General features: G+C 44.3%; 2 protein-coding genes across 15 annotated transcripts in view; one reads left to right on the top strand and one right to left on the bottom strand.

Moving 5' to 3' along the window:
- The window catches only part of MYL4 (myosin light chain 4), a 28302-nt gene extending 16012 nt beyond the window's left edge, over window positions 1-12290 (bottom strand). The window contains exons 1-2 of one of the 3 annotated variants that reach the window (XM_064583144.1): window positions 8577-8693; window positions 7438-7590 (exon numbers count right to left, since the gene is read on the bottom strand). The gene's annotated coding sequence lies outside the window, so the exon portion shown is untranslated. Of the gene's footprint in view, window positions 1-7437; window positions 7591-8576; window positions 8694-10316; window positions 10507-12053 lie in introns of those variants that run through there. The other 2 variants (XM_064583141.1, XM_064583142.1) reach the window with 2 other exon arrangements.
- Window positions 11607-13884, top strand: part of CDC27 (cell division cycle 27) — a 75640-nt gene continuing 73362 nt past the window's right edge. For 3 of the 12 annotated variants that reach the window (XR_010408664.1, XM_064583139.1, XM_064583137.1), the window contains exon 1: window positions 11607-11870. Coding sequence is in view for 11 of the 12 variants with exons in the window: in XM_064583139.1 (XP_064439209.1) it covers window positions 11844-11870 (27 nt within the window). In the remaining variant the exon portion in view is untranslated. The remainder of the gene's footprint in view (window positions 11871-13884) is intronic. The other 9 variants (XM_045888704.3, XM_064583134.1, XM_064583133.1 and 6 more) reach the window with 6 other exon arrangements.

Genomic DNA, 13884 nt, shown 5'->3' with positions numbered 1-13884 from the left:
AGAGGGGAGTGTGGTTTTCCAGAAAGAGCCATGCCTCAAGAGTCAAGATACCTGCCCCTGGCCTTGCTATTACCACGACTCTCGATGCTCACAGCCCAGAAAAGCCCAGTAGCTGGAGCCAGAGGTTTCACTTTCGCAGCCCTCATTCTGCCTCATGGTCACTGACTTTTACCTTCTTGTCCCTCTAGAGTATCTGGTGCCGGGTCTATGACGTTGTCTTCCCGCTCCAACATACGCTGACCAAGCGGAGCAAAGGAAAAAAAGAGAGAAGGACGGAAGAAGCAGAGTGTGAAGAGGCAAGTAGAGTAGTGGGTACTGGAAGCTTAACCAGCACCTCTGAGGCCTCTAATGGTTCCTGAGCCAGAGTGGCTCCAGCCCACTCAGATGCTCCCACTGGAAGGACTTCAAACTCAGTAGATGGAAAACATAGGACAGAATTTCACACCAACCCATTTACAGCCCATGTCAAATCCGGGGACAGACGCATAAGAGAACTGACATTAGCCCTCATCTGGGCTGGGCTTACGCACGCTCGCTCGCTCTTCTCCCTTCCCCTCTAACCATGCACACCCTGTGTCCTATCCTGAAAGAGATCCATCAGAGTCTCCTGCCTGGGATCAAATGCTGCTGACAGCAGGCCTGGCTCTTAATGCCTTGTCCTTGTCACACTCCCTCCTCTCTTCTGGCCAGTGCCTCATAAGCTAGACATCATGGGGCAACACCCTGGCCAACACGGATCTGTCCCCATAGAGGGCACTGGGTAAATTGGGCTCTGCCTCAAGGCAGGGGGTAAGAGGGCCCACTCAGGAGCCAGACTGCCCAGGTTAGAGTCCTGACTCAATGGGTTAGGCAAGCTAGTTAACTTTTTTTTTTTAAGATTTATTTATTTTAGAGAGAGAAAGCTTGCGGGGGGGGGCGGGTAGAGGGAAAGAATCTCGAGCAGACAACTACCTGCTGAGCTCAGAGCCTCGCTCTCACGACCCTGAGACCATGACCTGAGATGAAATCAAGAGTCAGACACCTAAACGACTGAGCCACCCAGGTGCCCCTCAAGTGAACTTCTTTATGTCTCAGTTTTCTTATCTGTGAAATGGGGCTGCTAATATAACCTCATAGATTGGTCACGAGGATTATGTGATTTGGAGGAGAGAGAAAGTAGGGGCCAGGAGTGCAGTAAAGAGGCTGCTAGAGAGTCGAGGCAACTCTAAATTTCCATTATTCTTGGATCCTGGCTGGTTGGGATAGGGGATCGTTGAGCCCAAGGGTCAAGAAAGAATTCTTGAGACATTTGATGGTGCAAAAAGGTGTTGACTTACTATGGGTGACATGCCTAGGACAGTGTCTAGGACAGAGCAAGTCATCAAAATAGCTGAGCCTGGGTCCTGATTGAAATCGTGTGCCTGCTGCCTCCTCTCCCAAGATCAACAGTGGAAGAATTATACAGAGAAAATACCAAGAAATGAAGAGACCTTTGAGAAACCCCTTGGATGAAGGGGAGCCCTGTTTTGAACTGGTGTGTGTGTGTGTGTGTGTGTGTGTGTTGGAAGGGTGGCTTTGGTTTGGGGAGAGATGTCGCCAGGCAAGGCTGGGGAATGACCAAAAAAAAAGGAGCTCCGGGGTTCCAATCTCTCTTTTCCTCCACTACTGCCTTCGAACATACAGTGTTGCCCCATCACCTGTGTGACTCAAACCTGTGATCCAGGTGCTGGTTAGGGTAACATCAGGGCACTGAAGATGCACAGTGCTTGTGAAAAGCTAGTAAAAAAAAAAAACGGGGGGCAACTGAACTTTGGATAGTTGTGTTCTCCCTCCTTCCCTAAACACTCAGAGCGGGTGAATTACAATCTAAAAAAATCTCCCCCTACCAAGGCTGCTCCTCTGTGGAGCGGAGAGGGGGGGTGACTGTTCTCAGTACTAGGGCTCATTCACCTCCAACCCTTACCCCCTGAGCTCAGTGGCACTGGCATGCTCTATTGGACAAGCAACCTATGTGCCCTTAGGCAAAATAACAAGACAGATGAGGAGCACAACTAATCCGAAAGGATACAGCCCAGATGGTACCTTAAGTAGAAACATGACAACAGACAGGCCAAGATTTTAAAAGGAGCTTAGTAAACATGCTAAAAGAGATAAAAGGAAATAGTACTGATATGATACAGAACAAAAAGACATAAAGAAGAACCAAACAGAAATATCAGATATATAAAGTATAGTTGAAATAGGAAAAAAAGGGGCGCCTGGGTGGCTCAGTCGGTTAAGCGACTGCCTTCGGCTCAGGTCATGATCCCAGAGTCCTGGGATCGAGCCCCGCATCAGGCTTCCTGCTCGGTGGGAAGCCTGCTTCTCCCTGTCCCGCTCCCCCTGCTTGTGTTCCCTCTCTCGCTGTCTCTCTCTCTCTGTCAATTAATTAAATAAATAAAATCTTTAAAAAAAAAAAGAAAGAAAGAAATAGGAAAAAAAAACTTTGATAAAACAAGCAACATGTTAGGTATAAAAAATTAATCATTAAAATAGAACACACAATAGATTTGAAAAGTAGCACGATGGACACAGCTGGGAAACATGGTAGGGTATTGAAAGGCAAAAGAAAGAATATCTTCCAGAAGAAAAAAAAGAAAAGCAAAGAAATAGAAGAGCTAAGAAATAGGGGGGATAGAAGTAGAAGGGCTTTGTGGTTTAGAAGGGTAATCAAGGTGAGTATACATGTGAAAGAAATCTCACTCAAGTTCAGAAGAGACATGAATAGAAGGTTCTTTGCTGCAGCATGACTTGTGGTGGCTCAAAGGGGAAGCAATGTGGGTCTCCATTACTGAGACAGGGCCATGAGAGAGTACAGACCAGTTAAAAGATTAGATGTGTATCCAGAAGAATATAGCAATGAGTAAGAAGCTGAATAAGATATAAACCACAATTACATTTCTATAAATTTAAAATATCTGCATATAATCTCACTGATATCATACTGCATACGAATGAGCTAAACCTGAAGCTCCAAGGAAAGAAAACGCTTATTTGCAACTTAGCTAGGTAGGTACAAGAATTTATGCTAAAACTAAAGCCTGCCACAATGCAAATTAATATGCATTTCTCTAACATAAATATGCAGATTTTAATCAACAGCATTATATAAACTGGCTGCAAAAATGACAAGAAAAGTTTAAATGTTTTGTTGATATTAACAAATTTGGAGTTGCTTTTCAATTTATGCAATATCTCCTTGAATTTCATGTTAATAATACTGAGTTGACATAGCAGTTAGTGAATTTACTTGACTTGGACATACTTTTGATACTGATATAATTCTTTTAAAATAGAGGAAGCAATTTTGTCCATTTGGATGCAACTATTAAAGGAAAATGATTTTTTTTGGTACTTGATTCAGTTACTGGAAAATTTTTAAGTATGCTTGGAAAACAGGTATGTGAATCTACTTTTTCAACTGTGAAATTATGAAATCTAAATACAGATTAAGTATTTGTGATGAAAATTTAGCATCCAAATTGAGATATGCTGTAAGAAAAAACACACAATGGGTTTTGAAGACTTACTACAAAGAAAAGAATGTAATATATCAATAATTTTAATATTGTTTACATGTTGAAATAAAATTTTGGCTATACTGGGAGAATAGGATGTATTACTAAATTTTATTAAGTACATGCATACTAGAAGCATTACACATACCAACAAAAAAATACACATTAAAAATATTTGAGGGTTGCTTATGGTGAGTATTATTTGGATGGGATGGGGCAACAAGATAAAAAGGAATAAATAACTAATTAAACAAAAAGCTTTGTATGGATCAGTGATGAAGAAGGCTATATAACTCAAGGAGAATGATTAACCCAATCCCCTATAGCTAAGATTCCTTATGCCCAAAGAAGAAGGAAAAAAGCAATGAAAACCTGAAGTCTTAGTGACCCTGAAAATCCAGAGCACCAAAAGTAAAGGCAGAGAAGGAGTGGAAGGGTCTAAAATCAAATTAAAATCAAAATTTTAAGGGCCATTGATAGCACTGGTCCTCTGAGCACTTTAAATCATCCCATCCACCTTCATTTCCTCAGCTGTTTAGCATAAGTGGAGAATGGTCCACGTTTGGCCCAATCACTCAACAGTCTGTCTAAATGGTTGAAGCTCATTCCTGTGCTGTGATCAAGGCAGTGCGGCCTAGTGATGGATCCGTGAGCTGAACCGTGGGAGGAAGACATTGGGCGGGCCCCAGCAACAGGTGGGTTGGATCCCGCCCGAGAATCTAAAGCAGAGGGCAGGACAGCTGGTGTCTGGCAAAGTGATTTATAGTTGAAAAGCAATGGAGAGCAAGTCAGAACCCTCACCAGTCATCCAAACTGCATTCCCCCAGACATCCTGTCAGCTGCAAGGGACTTTAGAGGCACAGACAGAAGGGGGTGACTTGCCCAAGGTCACACTATGAGTCATGGCAGGTCTGAGACTAGAACCCAGGACACTAAGGTGACAGTGGGAGCTGGTAGAGCCAATGGGATTCCCTCATGGAGAGTCCTGGCCCCCAAGAGGACAAGAAAACAAGAAAGCATCAATGACAGCTGGCCCTGTCACCCACAGCATGTGTGGCTCTCAGTAAGGAAAAAGAGACTCAACACCTTAGCAAGCACTTTTTCTCAGCATTTGGGACATGTTTTTAGTGCTAAAAATGAGACTCTTCTTGGTTTCCCTTTACACCAACTTCTTCTTTTACTTCTCAAATTCTGACTTCCTCCCTTGCACCCCACCAGTGACTTCTCTGTGGCTAGACCTAGTGCTCTTGTCTCTGGGCCTTCTCTGCTGTACTTATCATACCAGAGTTCTGTCACTTACCCTACTGTCCTGTATCTCCTTTAACCCGATTACTCTCATTCATCCATTCATCCATTCATCCATTCAACTAACACTTATTACACCTATAGTATGCACATGCTTTTATGAAAATGAGTAAGAGGCCATCCCTGCCCCCAAGAAGCTTCCTGTCTGGTGTGGAGGATGCAGATAAATAAATAGCTTTAATGTAATGATAAATACTCTCACAAAGGTTTTATAAGGTATTACATAACCAAAATAGAATGCATTTAGTTCTACCTGGAAAATCTCTATTTTTTTTTTAAAGATTTTATTTATTTATTTATTTGAGAGCAAGAGCACGAGCAAGGGGGAGGGACAGAGGGTGAAGCAGACCTCCTGCTGAGCAGGGAGCCTGACTCAGGGCTCGCTCAATCCCAGGACACAGGGCTCAATCCCAGGACCCTGAGATCATAACCTGAGCTGAAGGCAGACACTTAACCAACTGAGCCACCCAGGCGCCCCTGGAAAATATCTCCAGCTCCAACTTTTTTCCTAAATTGTTCAAGCTTCACATTTTCAATTAACATTTGGACATTTCTCACCTGAGGCACTTCAAACTCAGTATATTTTGAACCTAGCTCATCACCTACCTCCCAAATGATACATTTATGACACACAAAACAAACTAATAGCAACAACAGGCTCTATTGGAGACAACTACAGTGTAGACTCAAGACTGGAACATCAAGTCTGTGTTTAATTCATTGCCATGCAATTTATTCAGAGAAAAATGAAAGTTTGCCTAGAACCTAAAAGGGAGAGAAACAGAGAATCTACTATTCAGTGAACATCGTCTCCAGATAATAGAAATATTTTTAATCTAGCAGTCAGGCATATATGTCCATTCTGAGGAAAAGGAGGTAATAGCCAGCCAGATCATTCGATTCACTCTTTTGGTCAGTCTGCACTCAGTAAGCAGCCTTCTAGTTGGAATCTGAATGTCCGAAAGAGAAGGAATTGGAGAAGAATATTTTTCACTGTAAATGAGTAACTTGGAACTATTTTCATTTTGCGTCTTTTTTCAGATTCAGCTGATGAGAGAGCAAGCTGAGGGCAAAACACGAGCTGACACCCCAAAATCCCCCCCCCCAGGAAGGCCCCATAAGGTGGGATATACATATAACATTCCTCAGGCACTAGGAACTGCCTAAGAACAAAGGCAGGGGAAAAATAAATGGTCAACTGATAAAGATCACAGTCGTGTAGAACACGAAACTTCATTATAGTTTGTAACTGTCTTCATGATTTATAAGAAAAATACAATCTTAATAATAGTCAGACCTCCAGGAACCTATAGACTCAATTTTCTGGAGCCCTAGCATCACCTTCACCTCCATAGGATAGAAAACCCTATATGATCAGTCACTCCTCACAATCACAACGCAGCTGGTTCTGCCCATGGGTCCCGTCCTTGTGCTATAATAAAAACACCTTTGCACCGTAAATCGTCTCAAGAATTCTTTCTTGCCCACTGGGCTCAACAATCCCATATCACAGCTAGTTAGGATCCAAGAATAATGGAAATTTAAGAGTTGCCTCAACTCCCTAGCAGCCTCTTTTGCTGCACTCCTGGCCCCTACTCTTGCTCTCCTCCAATTCACATAATCCTCAGCTGTTAGCATAATCTTTCTCAAATTCCATTCTCATGAAGTCACTCCCCAGCTCAATCACCACCAGCAGCTCCCCAGGTCTATTTTATCAACCTAAAGTCATCAGTTTGGAACCCAAAGCTTATCAACTGTCCCCTAAACTACCATTTCAACCAAGCTTATGCGGCCTTCACTCCAGGCAAGCTAATTTGCTTACAGTTTATCTTCTTCCCTGTGCTTTTGAAGTCTGCCTACCTCTCCCTGCCATAGGCCATGTAGCCCATCTCAGAGTGCACCTCAACCAGGATGCATTTCTGATTAGCCTCAACACTTCAGACTGCTTTGACTTGAAATCCCTTAGGGACTGATGCACAAAACCAGCATGTTCTCTGGGCCCAGAAAGGGAGGGTCAAAGAGCATCAAGTTATGACCAATAAGAGATAACACTGAGTGGTCATGTCTTTTAATCATCAGATACACTTATGATATTTTAATAACTTTATATTTGTGCAGGGCACTCAACTAGATAATGGGGACATCAAGGTGAGCCAAAGTCCCTGCCTTCATGGAATTTATATTAAACAAATATAATTAAAATGACCTTACATACTATGAAGAAAAAGAACAAAGATTCTGTAAGAGAGAATCAGGGTGGAGCTAATAATTTTGGTTAGGTGGACAGGGAATATTCTGAGGACATAATATCAAGGCTGAGGCCTGAAGGATGGGTTGAATTTAGCTAAAGAGTAAGGGCAAAGTATTTCAGGAAGAAGAAGTAGTAAGTGTAAAGGCTTCCACTTTATTCAGTCAATATTTTTTAAGCATATACTAGATACGTAATGCTTTTCAAAGAACTATATGGAGAAATATAAGAGAGCCTTCCCTTAGGAAGATCAGACATAAATCATCCTGATTATATTGGTCTGCTCAGGATGCTAGAACAAAATACTGCAGCCTGGGTGGATTAAACAACAGAAATGTGTTTTCTCACAGTTCTGGAGGCTAGAAGTCCATGATCAAGGTGCTAGCAACTTTGGTTTCTGGTGAGAGCTTTCTTCCTGGCTTGTAGATGACCACTTTCTTCCTATATGTCTCATGTGACCTTCTCTCTACTCTCTCAGGTTTGTAGCACAGGCCCTGCAAACTAAACTGACAAAAGACAAATTAACAAAATTTTAAAAACAAGAGGTGGTTAGGACGTGGGGCATGTATACCATCTTAGCAAACAGCAATAAATTTGTGGAGAAGGGACAAAATAGAGCGGAAAAGGTTTGGGCCTCTGGGGTGGTAAGTTGTGGAAAGGTAAATATATGGGGAAACTAATGGAAGATAAGGGTTATTTCAGTAAGGTTTGCTTGTACAGACCCAAATCAGTGCCAACTCTTTGTCTCTAGTGATAATGGTTGTTTTCCTCTTCCTGGTACAGGAGAGGGGAGAGGAAGCACCTTCACAAAGGGAAATATATGTCCTGCTTTTAGGCAGATAGCGAGAAAGCAAAGAGCTCTTTCTGTGTTTGCTGCTTCCTAATTGCTTTCAGGTCAAAATAATCCTTATGGCAAAGTGACATATTCTAGTCCCCTTCGTGGGAATGTAGAGTGTAACAGGGAGATGAGACAAGACTGAATAAGGAGGCAGAGACAAGACCTTGGAGGGCCTTATAAGAGAAGTTAGGGGCGCCTGGGTGGCTCAGTTGGTTAAGTGTCTGACTCTTGATTTTGGCTCTGGTCATGCTCTCAGGGTCGGGGGTAATTAAGCCTGGTGCTGGTGGGGCTCCACACTGGGCATGTAGCCTGCTTAAGACCCTTTGTCTCCTTCTCCCACTGCCCCTCCCCACTTGTGTGCTTACTCATGCTCTCTCTCAAATAAAAAAGAGAGAGAGAGGGAGAAAGAGAGAAGTGAACAGGTTTGAGCAATGTCCTGAGCGCAATGGGAAATCTCGAGTTGGGTGGGAAGGTTTAGGAGGGAGTCCTGACATGATCAGACTTGGTTCTGAGGATAGGTAAAGCTAGAGACAGGAAGAGACATGAAGGTACACCCAGGGTAAAATTAGTAGGGCTTTTGTCACTGGATGCTAGGGTCAAAGAGAGAGAGAGCGGTTCCAGGTTTGGGCAATGGAGAGGGTGGCAGTACCTTAAGTTGGGGTAGGAAATACTTCAAGTACGAGGACCGGGGATGTTCTGAACAAGCACCCTGTGAGATGTCCACTTGACAGCTGGCATTTGGGTCTGAAGTTCTAGGAAGCAGTCTGGCTAGAGATAGAGATTTTGGAACAATTTTACTTTTTTTTTTTTTTCCTTGAGAGAGGGAGGTGGGGGAGGGGCAGAGGGCGAAGGAGAGAGAGAATCTTAAGCAGGCTTCAAGGCCAGTTCGGAGCCTGACTTGGGGCTCAATCTCACAACCCTGGGATCATGACCTGAGCCGAAATCAAGAGGCTTAATCGACTGAGCCACCCAGGTGCCCCTGGAACAATTTTAGATGAAAGTGGAGGCCAAGAGAATGGATGGGTTTGCAAAGGAAGGAAGCATAGGGTGAGGAGAAGGCCTAGAATGGCCCCTGAAGCATTCTAATATGGGGAAGTGGGGGGCAAAAGAAACTGATGAGAACAGATCAGTAGGAGGAAAACCAGGAGACTGTGTGATCAGAGATGCCAAAGGAAGGGGGATGATTTGGCCAAGAAGGAGGAGGAAACACAGGGGTAAAAGCCTCAAGGTCAGGTAACAGAAGAAGGATAAGACAGCAGCTTCAACAGGGACAAATGAAGGGTACAGATAAGGGGGGCTGAAGGAATTCGGAAGAGTAAGCTTGCTGGGGGCTATGTTTTAGTGGGACCTGCATCTTGGCAATGATACCAAGTCTAGCTTCTTGAATAGTTCGCTAAAAGCCAAACTCCGAATCTGATTGAACATGAAACAAACCAAGAGGCAGGCTAAAGAGAAGAGATAATTTACCATGTTTGGAATAATGCTTATTGCAACCCAGATCTGCTCACCAGCTAAACATATGTGGATAATGGATGACAACAGGATGCCCCAGTGGTTGCTGGATGGCAAGTTTAAGTAGGTCAATCAGGAACACAGAAGGAAGTAAAAATGCTTTAAAAGATCCCACCAAAGCCTAACTTCAAACAATGTGGCCTTGCTATGGATGAGCAGAAAAATCACAACAGATGTATTAGCCCAGTGAAGAACAGTTAGAAAAGAGATGCGTTTTGGGGCGGGGGGGTGGAGGTGGGTGGAGGGTGTGCGTTAAGCAAATTCTAAGCTTCAGAGCCAGAACGCCAAGCATCATGGTCTCTTTAAACGCTGACTCTAGATACACATTTTCACACACACAAAATATCATCATTATATGCTGTGTTGTAAGTTCCTACATTCAAGTTTACAAGAATCTATTGCACAAGTACAAGACTTGGGTTGGCAGCATGTTGAGTGAAAAACAGCTGTGTGTAAAAAAAAAAAAAAGAGTTGTGTGTGTAAAATGACCACAAGCTTAGCATGAACAATGTCATGTGACAGTTTAAAATGCAAATACAACTTTAGTCTAATAGAAGTCATCCAAGGGGCGCCTGGGTGGCTCAGTTGGTTAAGCAACTGCCTTCAGCTCAGGTCATGATCCTGGAGTCCCGGGATCGAGTCCCGTGTCGGGCTCCCTGCTCGGCGGGGAGTCTGCTTCTCCCTCTGACCCTCCCCCCTCTCATGTACTCTCTCTCATTCTCGCTCTCTCAAATAAATAAATAAATCTTAAAAAAAAAAAAAAAAAGTCATCCAGATAATAAAAGCAGTAGTCTGATCATTCTCTGCATTAATTAGAATAAACATGGAGTGTTGCGTTCAGTTCAAAGCATCAAATTTTAAGGGTGATATCTCTTACCTGCCTCTTTCTTTCCATTACCACTACTAGATTCTCATCTCATATCTGGTCGATTGTTTCCAAAGATGGTCCAGCAATCAATCCCTCCAGGGCACAAGCCTTTTGCAGTGTCACTTTGCTACTCCTCCCATCTAGAGGTGGAGTCTATTTCTCCTACCCTTGAATCCAGGCGCGCCCTGTGTCTTTCTTTAATCACTGAGAAGGGATGGGGGTTGACTTACAGACCTAGGCCTTAGATTAGACAATCAACTTTCAAAAACTGTTTTCATCATCTACCAAAAAACAAAATTTTAATAGTTCACTGGTTCACACATTTTGGGGGGAGAGGGAATAGGAAGGAAATTTGAGAGAACCTATTAGACACATCAATTCATTTAATTCCTTTAGTCATCTTTTTCAGACTAAGGAAATAGAAGTTCAGAGATGTGATCTGCCTAAGGACCTAAAACTAGTTAGTGCCAGAGGTAAAATTCAAAATCAAGCCTTCGGATTTCCCAACACACCACAATGCCTTTCCTATCAGGAATAAAAATCTCTGCCAGCCTTCTGAGATTTTCCATGATCTGGTCACCTAAGTAATTATTTCCAGTTAATGCCTTAACTCTTACCAGACTGATCTCATTTCTGCTTCCCTTCACCTGCCAGTCCTCTAATTCTACCCATCATTCAGAGTCCAGTTTAAGTCTCCCTTTTTCCTTCCATGAAACTTTCCTCATCTTAATCCCAATTTATTTCCCTCTCCTCTTAATTTTGACCTCACTTATAGTAGGCACCACATAACGTAGCACTCTGTTACATTGTTTTTCCTTTAAAGAGACCGTAAACTCTTCAGTGTGGACAGCTCCGGTCCATACTAAATCTTTGAAGGGTGGCAGTCCTTCCAAATTTCCTATTTCCCTTTGAGCCATGATAGGTACTTCTGGAATGATGAATGAACTAAACTCAACAGACAAATACTTCTTGATTAAAGTCAGCCCCAAACTCTCGTGTTTTACCCTCTGCTTAATCTACCGCGCATCAACTGATCCGCAGAGATTGAGCAGCGAGTGGAGACGGTAGTCCGGCCACGTAACGCTCCCCGCCCGCTTCGGCAAACCACGCCCAGCCGGCCGGCCGCCGATTGGGCGTGGCCCAGCCGGCCGGCCGCCGATTGGGCGTGGCCCAGCCTAGGGTGGCCGATTGGGCGTGGCGTGCGTGAGTGAAGGCGTGGCCGAAAGGAGAAAACTACGTTCTGGATCGGACTCGGTAGTCTCCGGGAATCCTCGACACTTTTCGGCAACGGTCTCCTCCTTCGCCGATCGGCCTCGGGCGTTTCCGGCCTCCTTCGGGCTTTTCCGTCTGGCTCCCGCGCGGATCTCTCCACTTCGGGTATTTCCGTGTACCGCTCGGAGGTACTCGGTAATCGCTCGGCCTCCCCCATCCCCCGGTAACGGTCGCTGGTGAGTTTAAATGAGCCGGGGCTGGCCGGGCCGGAGCCGCTACGGGGGGGGCCTGAGGCACTGCAGAAAGTGGGCCTGAGCCTCAAGGATGACGGTGCTGCAGGAACCCGTCCAGGTAATGATAACCCCGCAGCGCTGAGGCTTGGCTCGCAGCCTCGGCCGGGAAGCCGCGTTTGGCCACTCCGCGGCCTGGTGCGGCCTAGGCCCGGCTGCTTGCTTCTCCCGCCTCCCCTGCTGCCGGGTCCTGCCTGTCTTCTCGTCGGCTCGGAGGCCTTGCCCGCAGCCCGAGTCGTGTTACCTCAGGTCCTGCGTTGCTTCCACCCGTGTGAGCGCGGTTCGGCGATAATGCCAGCGTCCGGCCGGCCCCTCCTGTCAGTCCAGGGGCCTGGCCCCGGCTGGGGTGAGAGACGAGGGGCGGGCGGGGGGGCGGGGGAGCGCCGAAAACTCGCCCCAGGTGCTCTCTCGCCCGGAGGATGGTTGGGAGGCACCTTTGATCAGAGCTTGGGCTGCCTTCGTAATGGTGGGGCAAGTTGGCGGGGGGTGTTTGGTTTTGTTTTTGTGCTCTGGGAGGAGAAGGTGGAGGGACGATGGGATCGGTATTTTTAATCCCGATTTCTGTTTTGGTAACAGACTTCCTAGCCCACGTTGCTTTCCTCGCTCAGTGAATTCCACCCCCCCCACCCCCCCCCCCCACAATGATCTGGGAAGAGAAAACTCCAAGGCCCAGTGCTGAGGGGCAAGCACCTCTCCGAGGGGAGGGGGTGGCAACGGCAAATCTGGGGGTTTCCCCCGTGACCTGTGATGGGGATCAGGAGTGTTATTGTGCGTGTTGATAAGGCGTTCAGGAAATGAAAGACAGGGTTTTTACATCCATTTCACTGTCCTTACGACACCAGGGTATGCTTTGACGCACGGTGCTCTGTGGGCATGGGAGAAACCCTATTGGATTTGAAGTGTGATGCAGTGCCAAGTCATTTTCCCCCTGCCATCTCCAGAAACGGAATCTTTTGTCCCTTACTGACGGACCAGGTCTGGGAGACTCACCGTAGGATCTTTGCCTTGAATAGAAGGGTTGACCTCTACCAGCTGCTGTCACTGAGTTATGGGCTTGCTTTATTTTGAAGTTACAAAGCAAATCGATTTTAGAAATTACTCCACATTACCCTTAATAGGCCTGTGATGTCAAATGATAAATATTTTAATGCATCGCCACGTCCGTGTTTCCTTAGTTTTTCTTCGCAGGATGAGATAGAAATTTCTCCCAGTTGGCTTCTTCTTTACATACAGCTCTTTACATATAACAGCTATTAGTATGCGAACTAATGTAACGCGGGATTCTGTCTTAGGAAATTTACCTGTTTGTAAGTTGTATCAATGCTTCCAAAGCTGTTTCTTGCCATACAAATTCCTCTTCCTGGTAAAGAGTCCCTTTTAAGATTATTTTTTTGAGGCCTAATGTGAAATTAAAAGTTACCTGTACCTTCTTAAATGGGTACGCAGATCACTCAAGTTGTTTAATTTCTGTTTCATATTCTTGTAATTTTGTCTTAACTAATGATACATTTGCTTTCTTTGGCCCCAGAAGTCTTCTCAAATGATAAACTAGTTTCATTGTTAGCCTTTAACTACTATTTAATAACAATTTCAATCTGTATAAAAACATGGAGAAGAAAAGAAATGTGTAGCCTACTCCTAGATGATACCCATCAGCTTTACTCTTTTTTCCTTACTCTTAGCAGTAATGCACTTCAGGGTTTTACCATGGAATAGCCAGTCTGATAAACCACCTAAGCCTAAATCTTAGTTCCTCCTCCAAATTGTCTCTCATAGAAAAGCATTACTTTATATATGAGTCTTTACAAACATCTCTCCTATTATGAGGCAGAAATTCTGTCAATTATTTTTAATATAACTGGGGAAGACACACTAGCCTAAATGACTTCAATCAGTGTTAATTTGGATATTTATAAAATTCACCTGATGAAATTGATTTTATTTATTTTTTTAAATTTTATTATGTTATGTTAGTCACCATACAATACATCATTAGTTTTTGATGTAGTGATGAAAATGATTTTTAAAAAAGCGAAGACATTTTAATGGATTTATCAATTATTCCTGGGGATAGA

Source organism: Mirounga angustirostris, unplaced genomic scaffold (genome assembly GCF_029215605.1).
Source record: "Mirounga angustirostris isolate CCGP_5_RB_7025 unplaced genomic scaffold, mMirAng1.0.hap1 SCAF_17, whole genome shotgun sequence".
Lineage (NCBI taxonomy): Eukaryota > Metazoa > Chordata > Mammalia > Carnivora > Phocidae > Mirounga > Mirounga angustirostris.
Note: the sequence above shows the minus strand (reverse complement) of the source record. Positions and strands in the feature narration are given on the sequence as shown.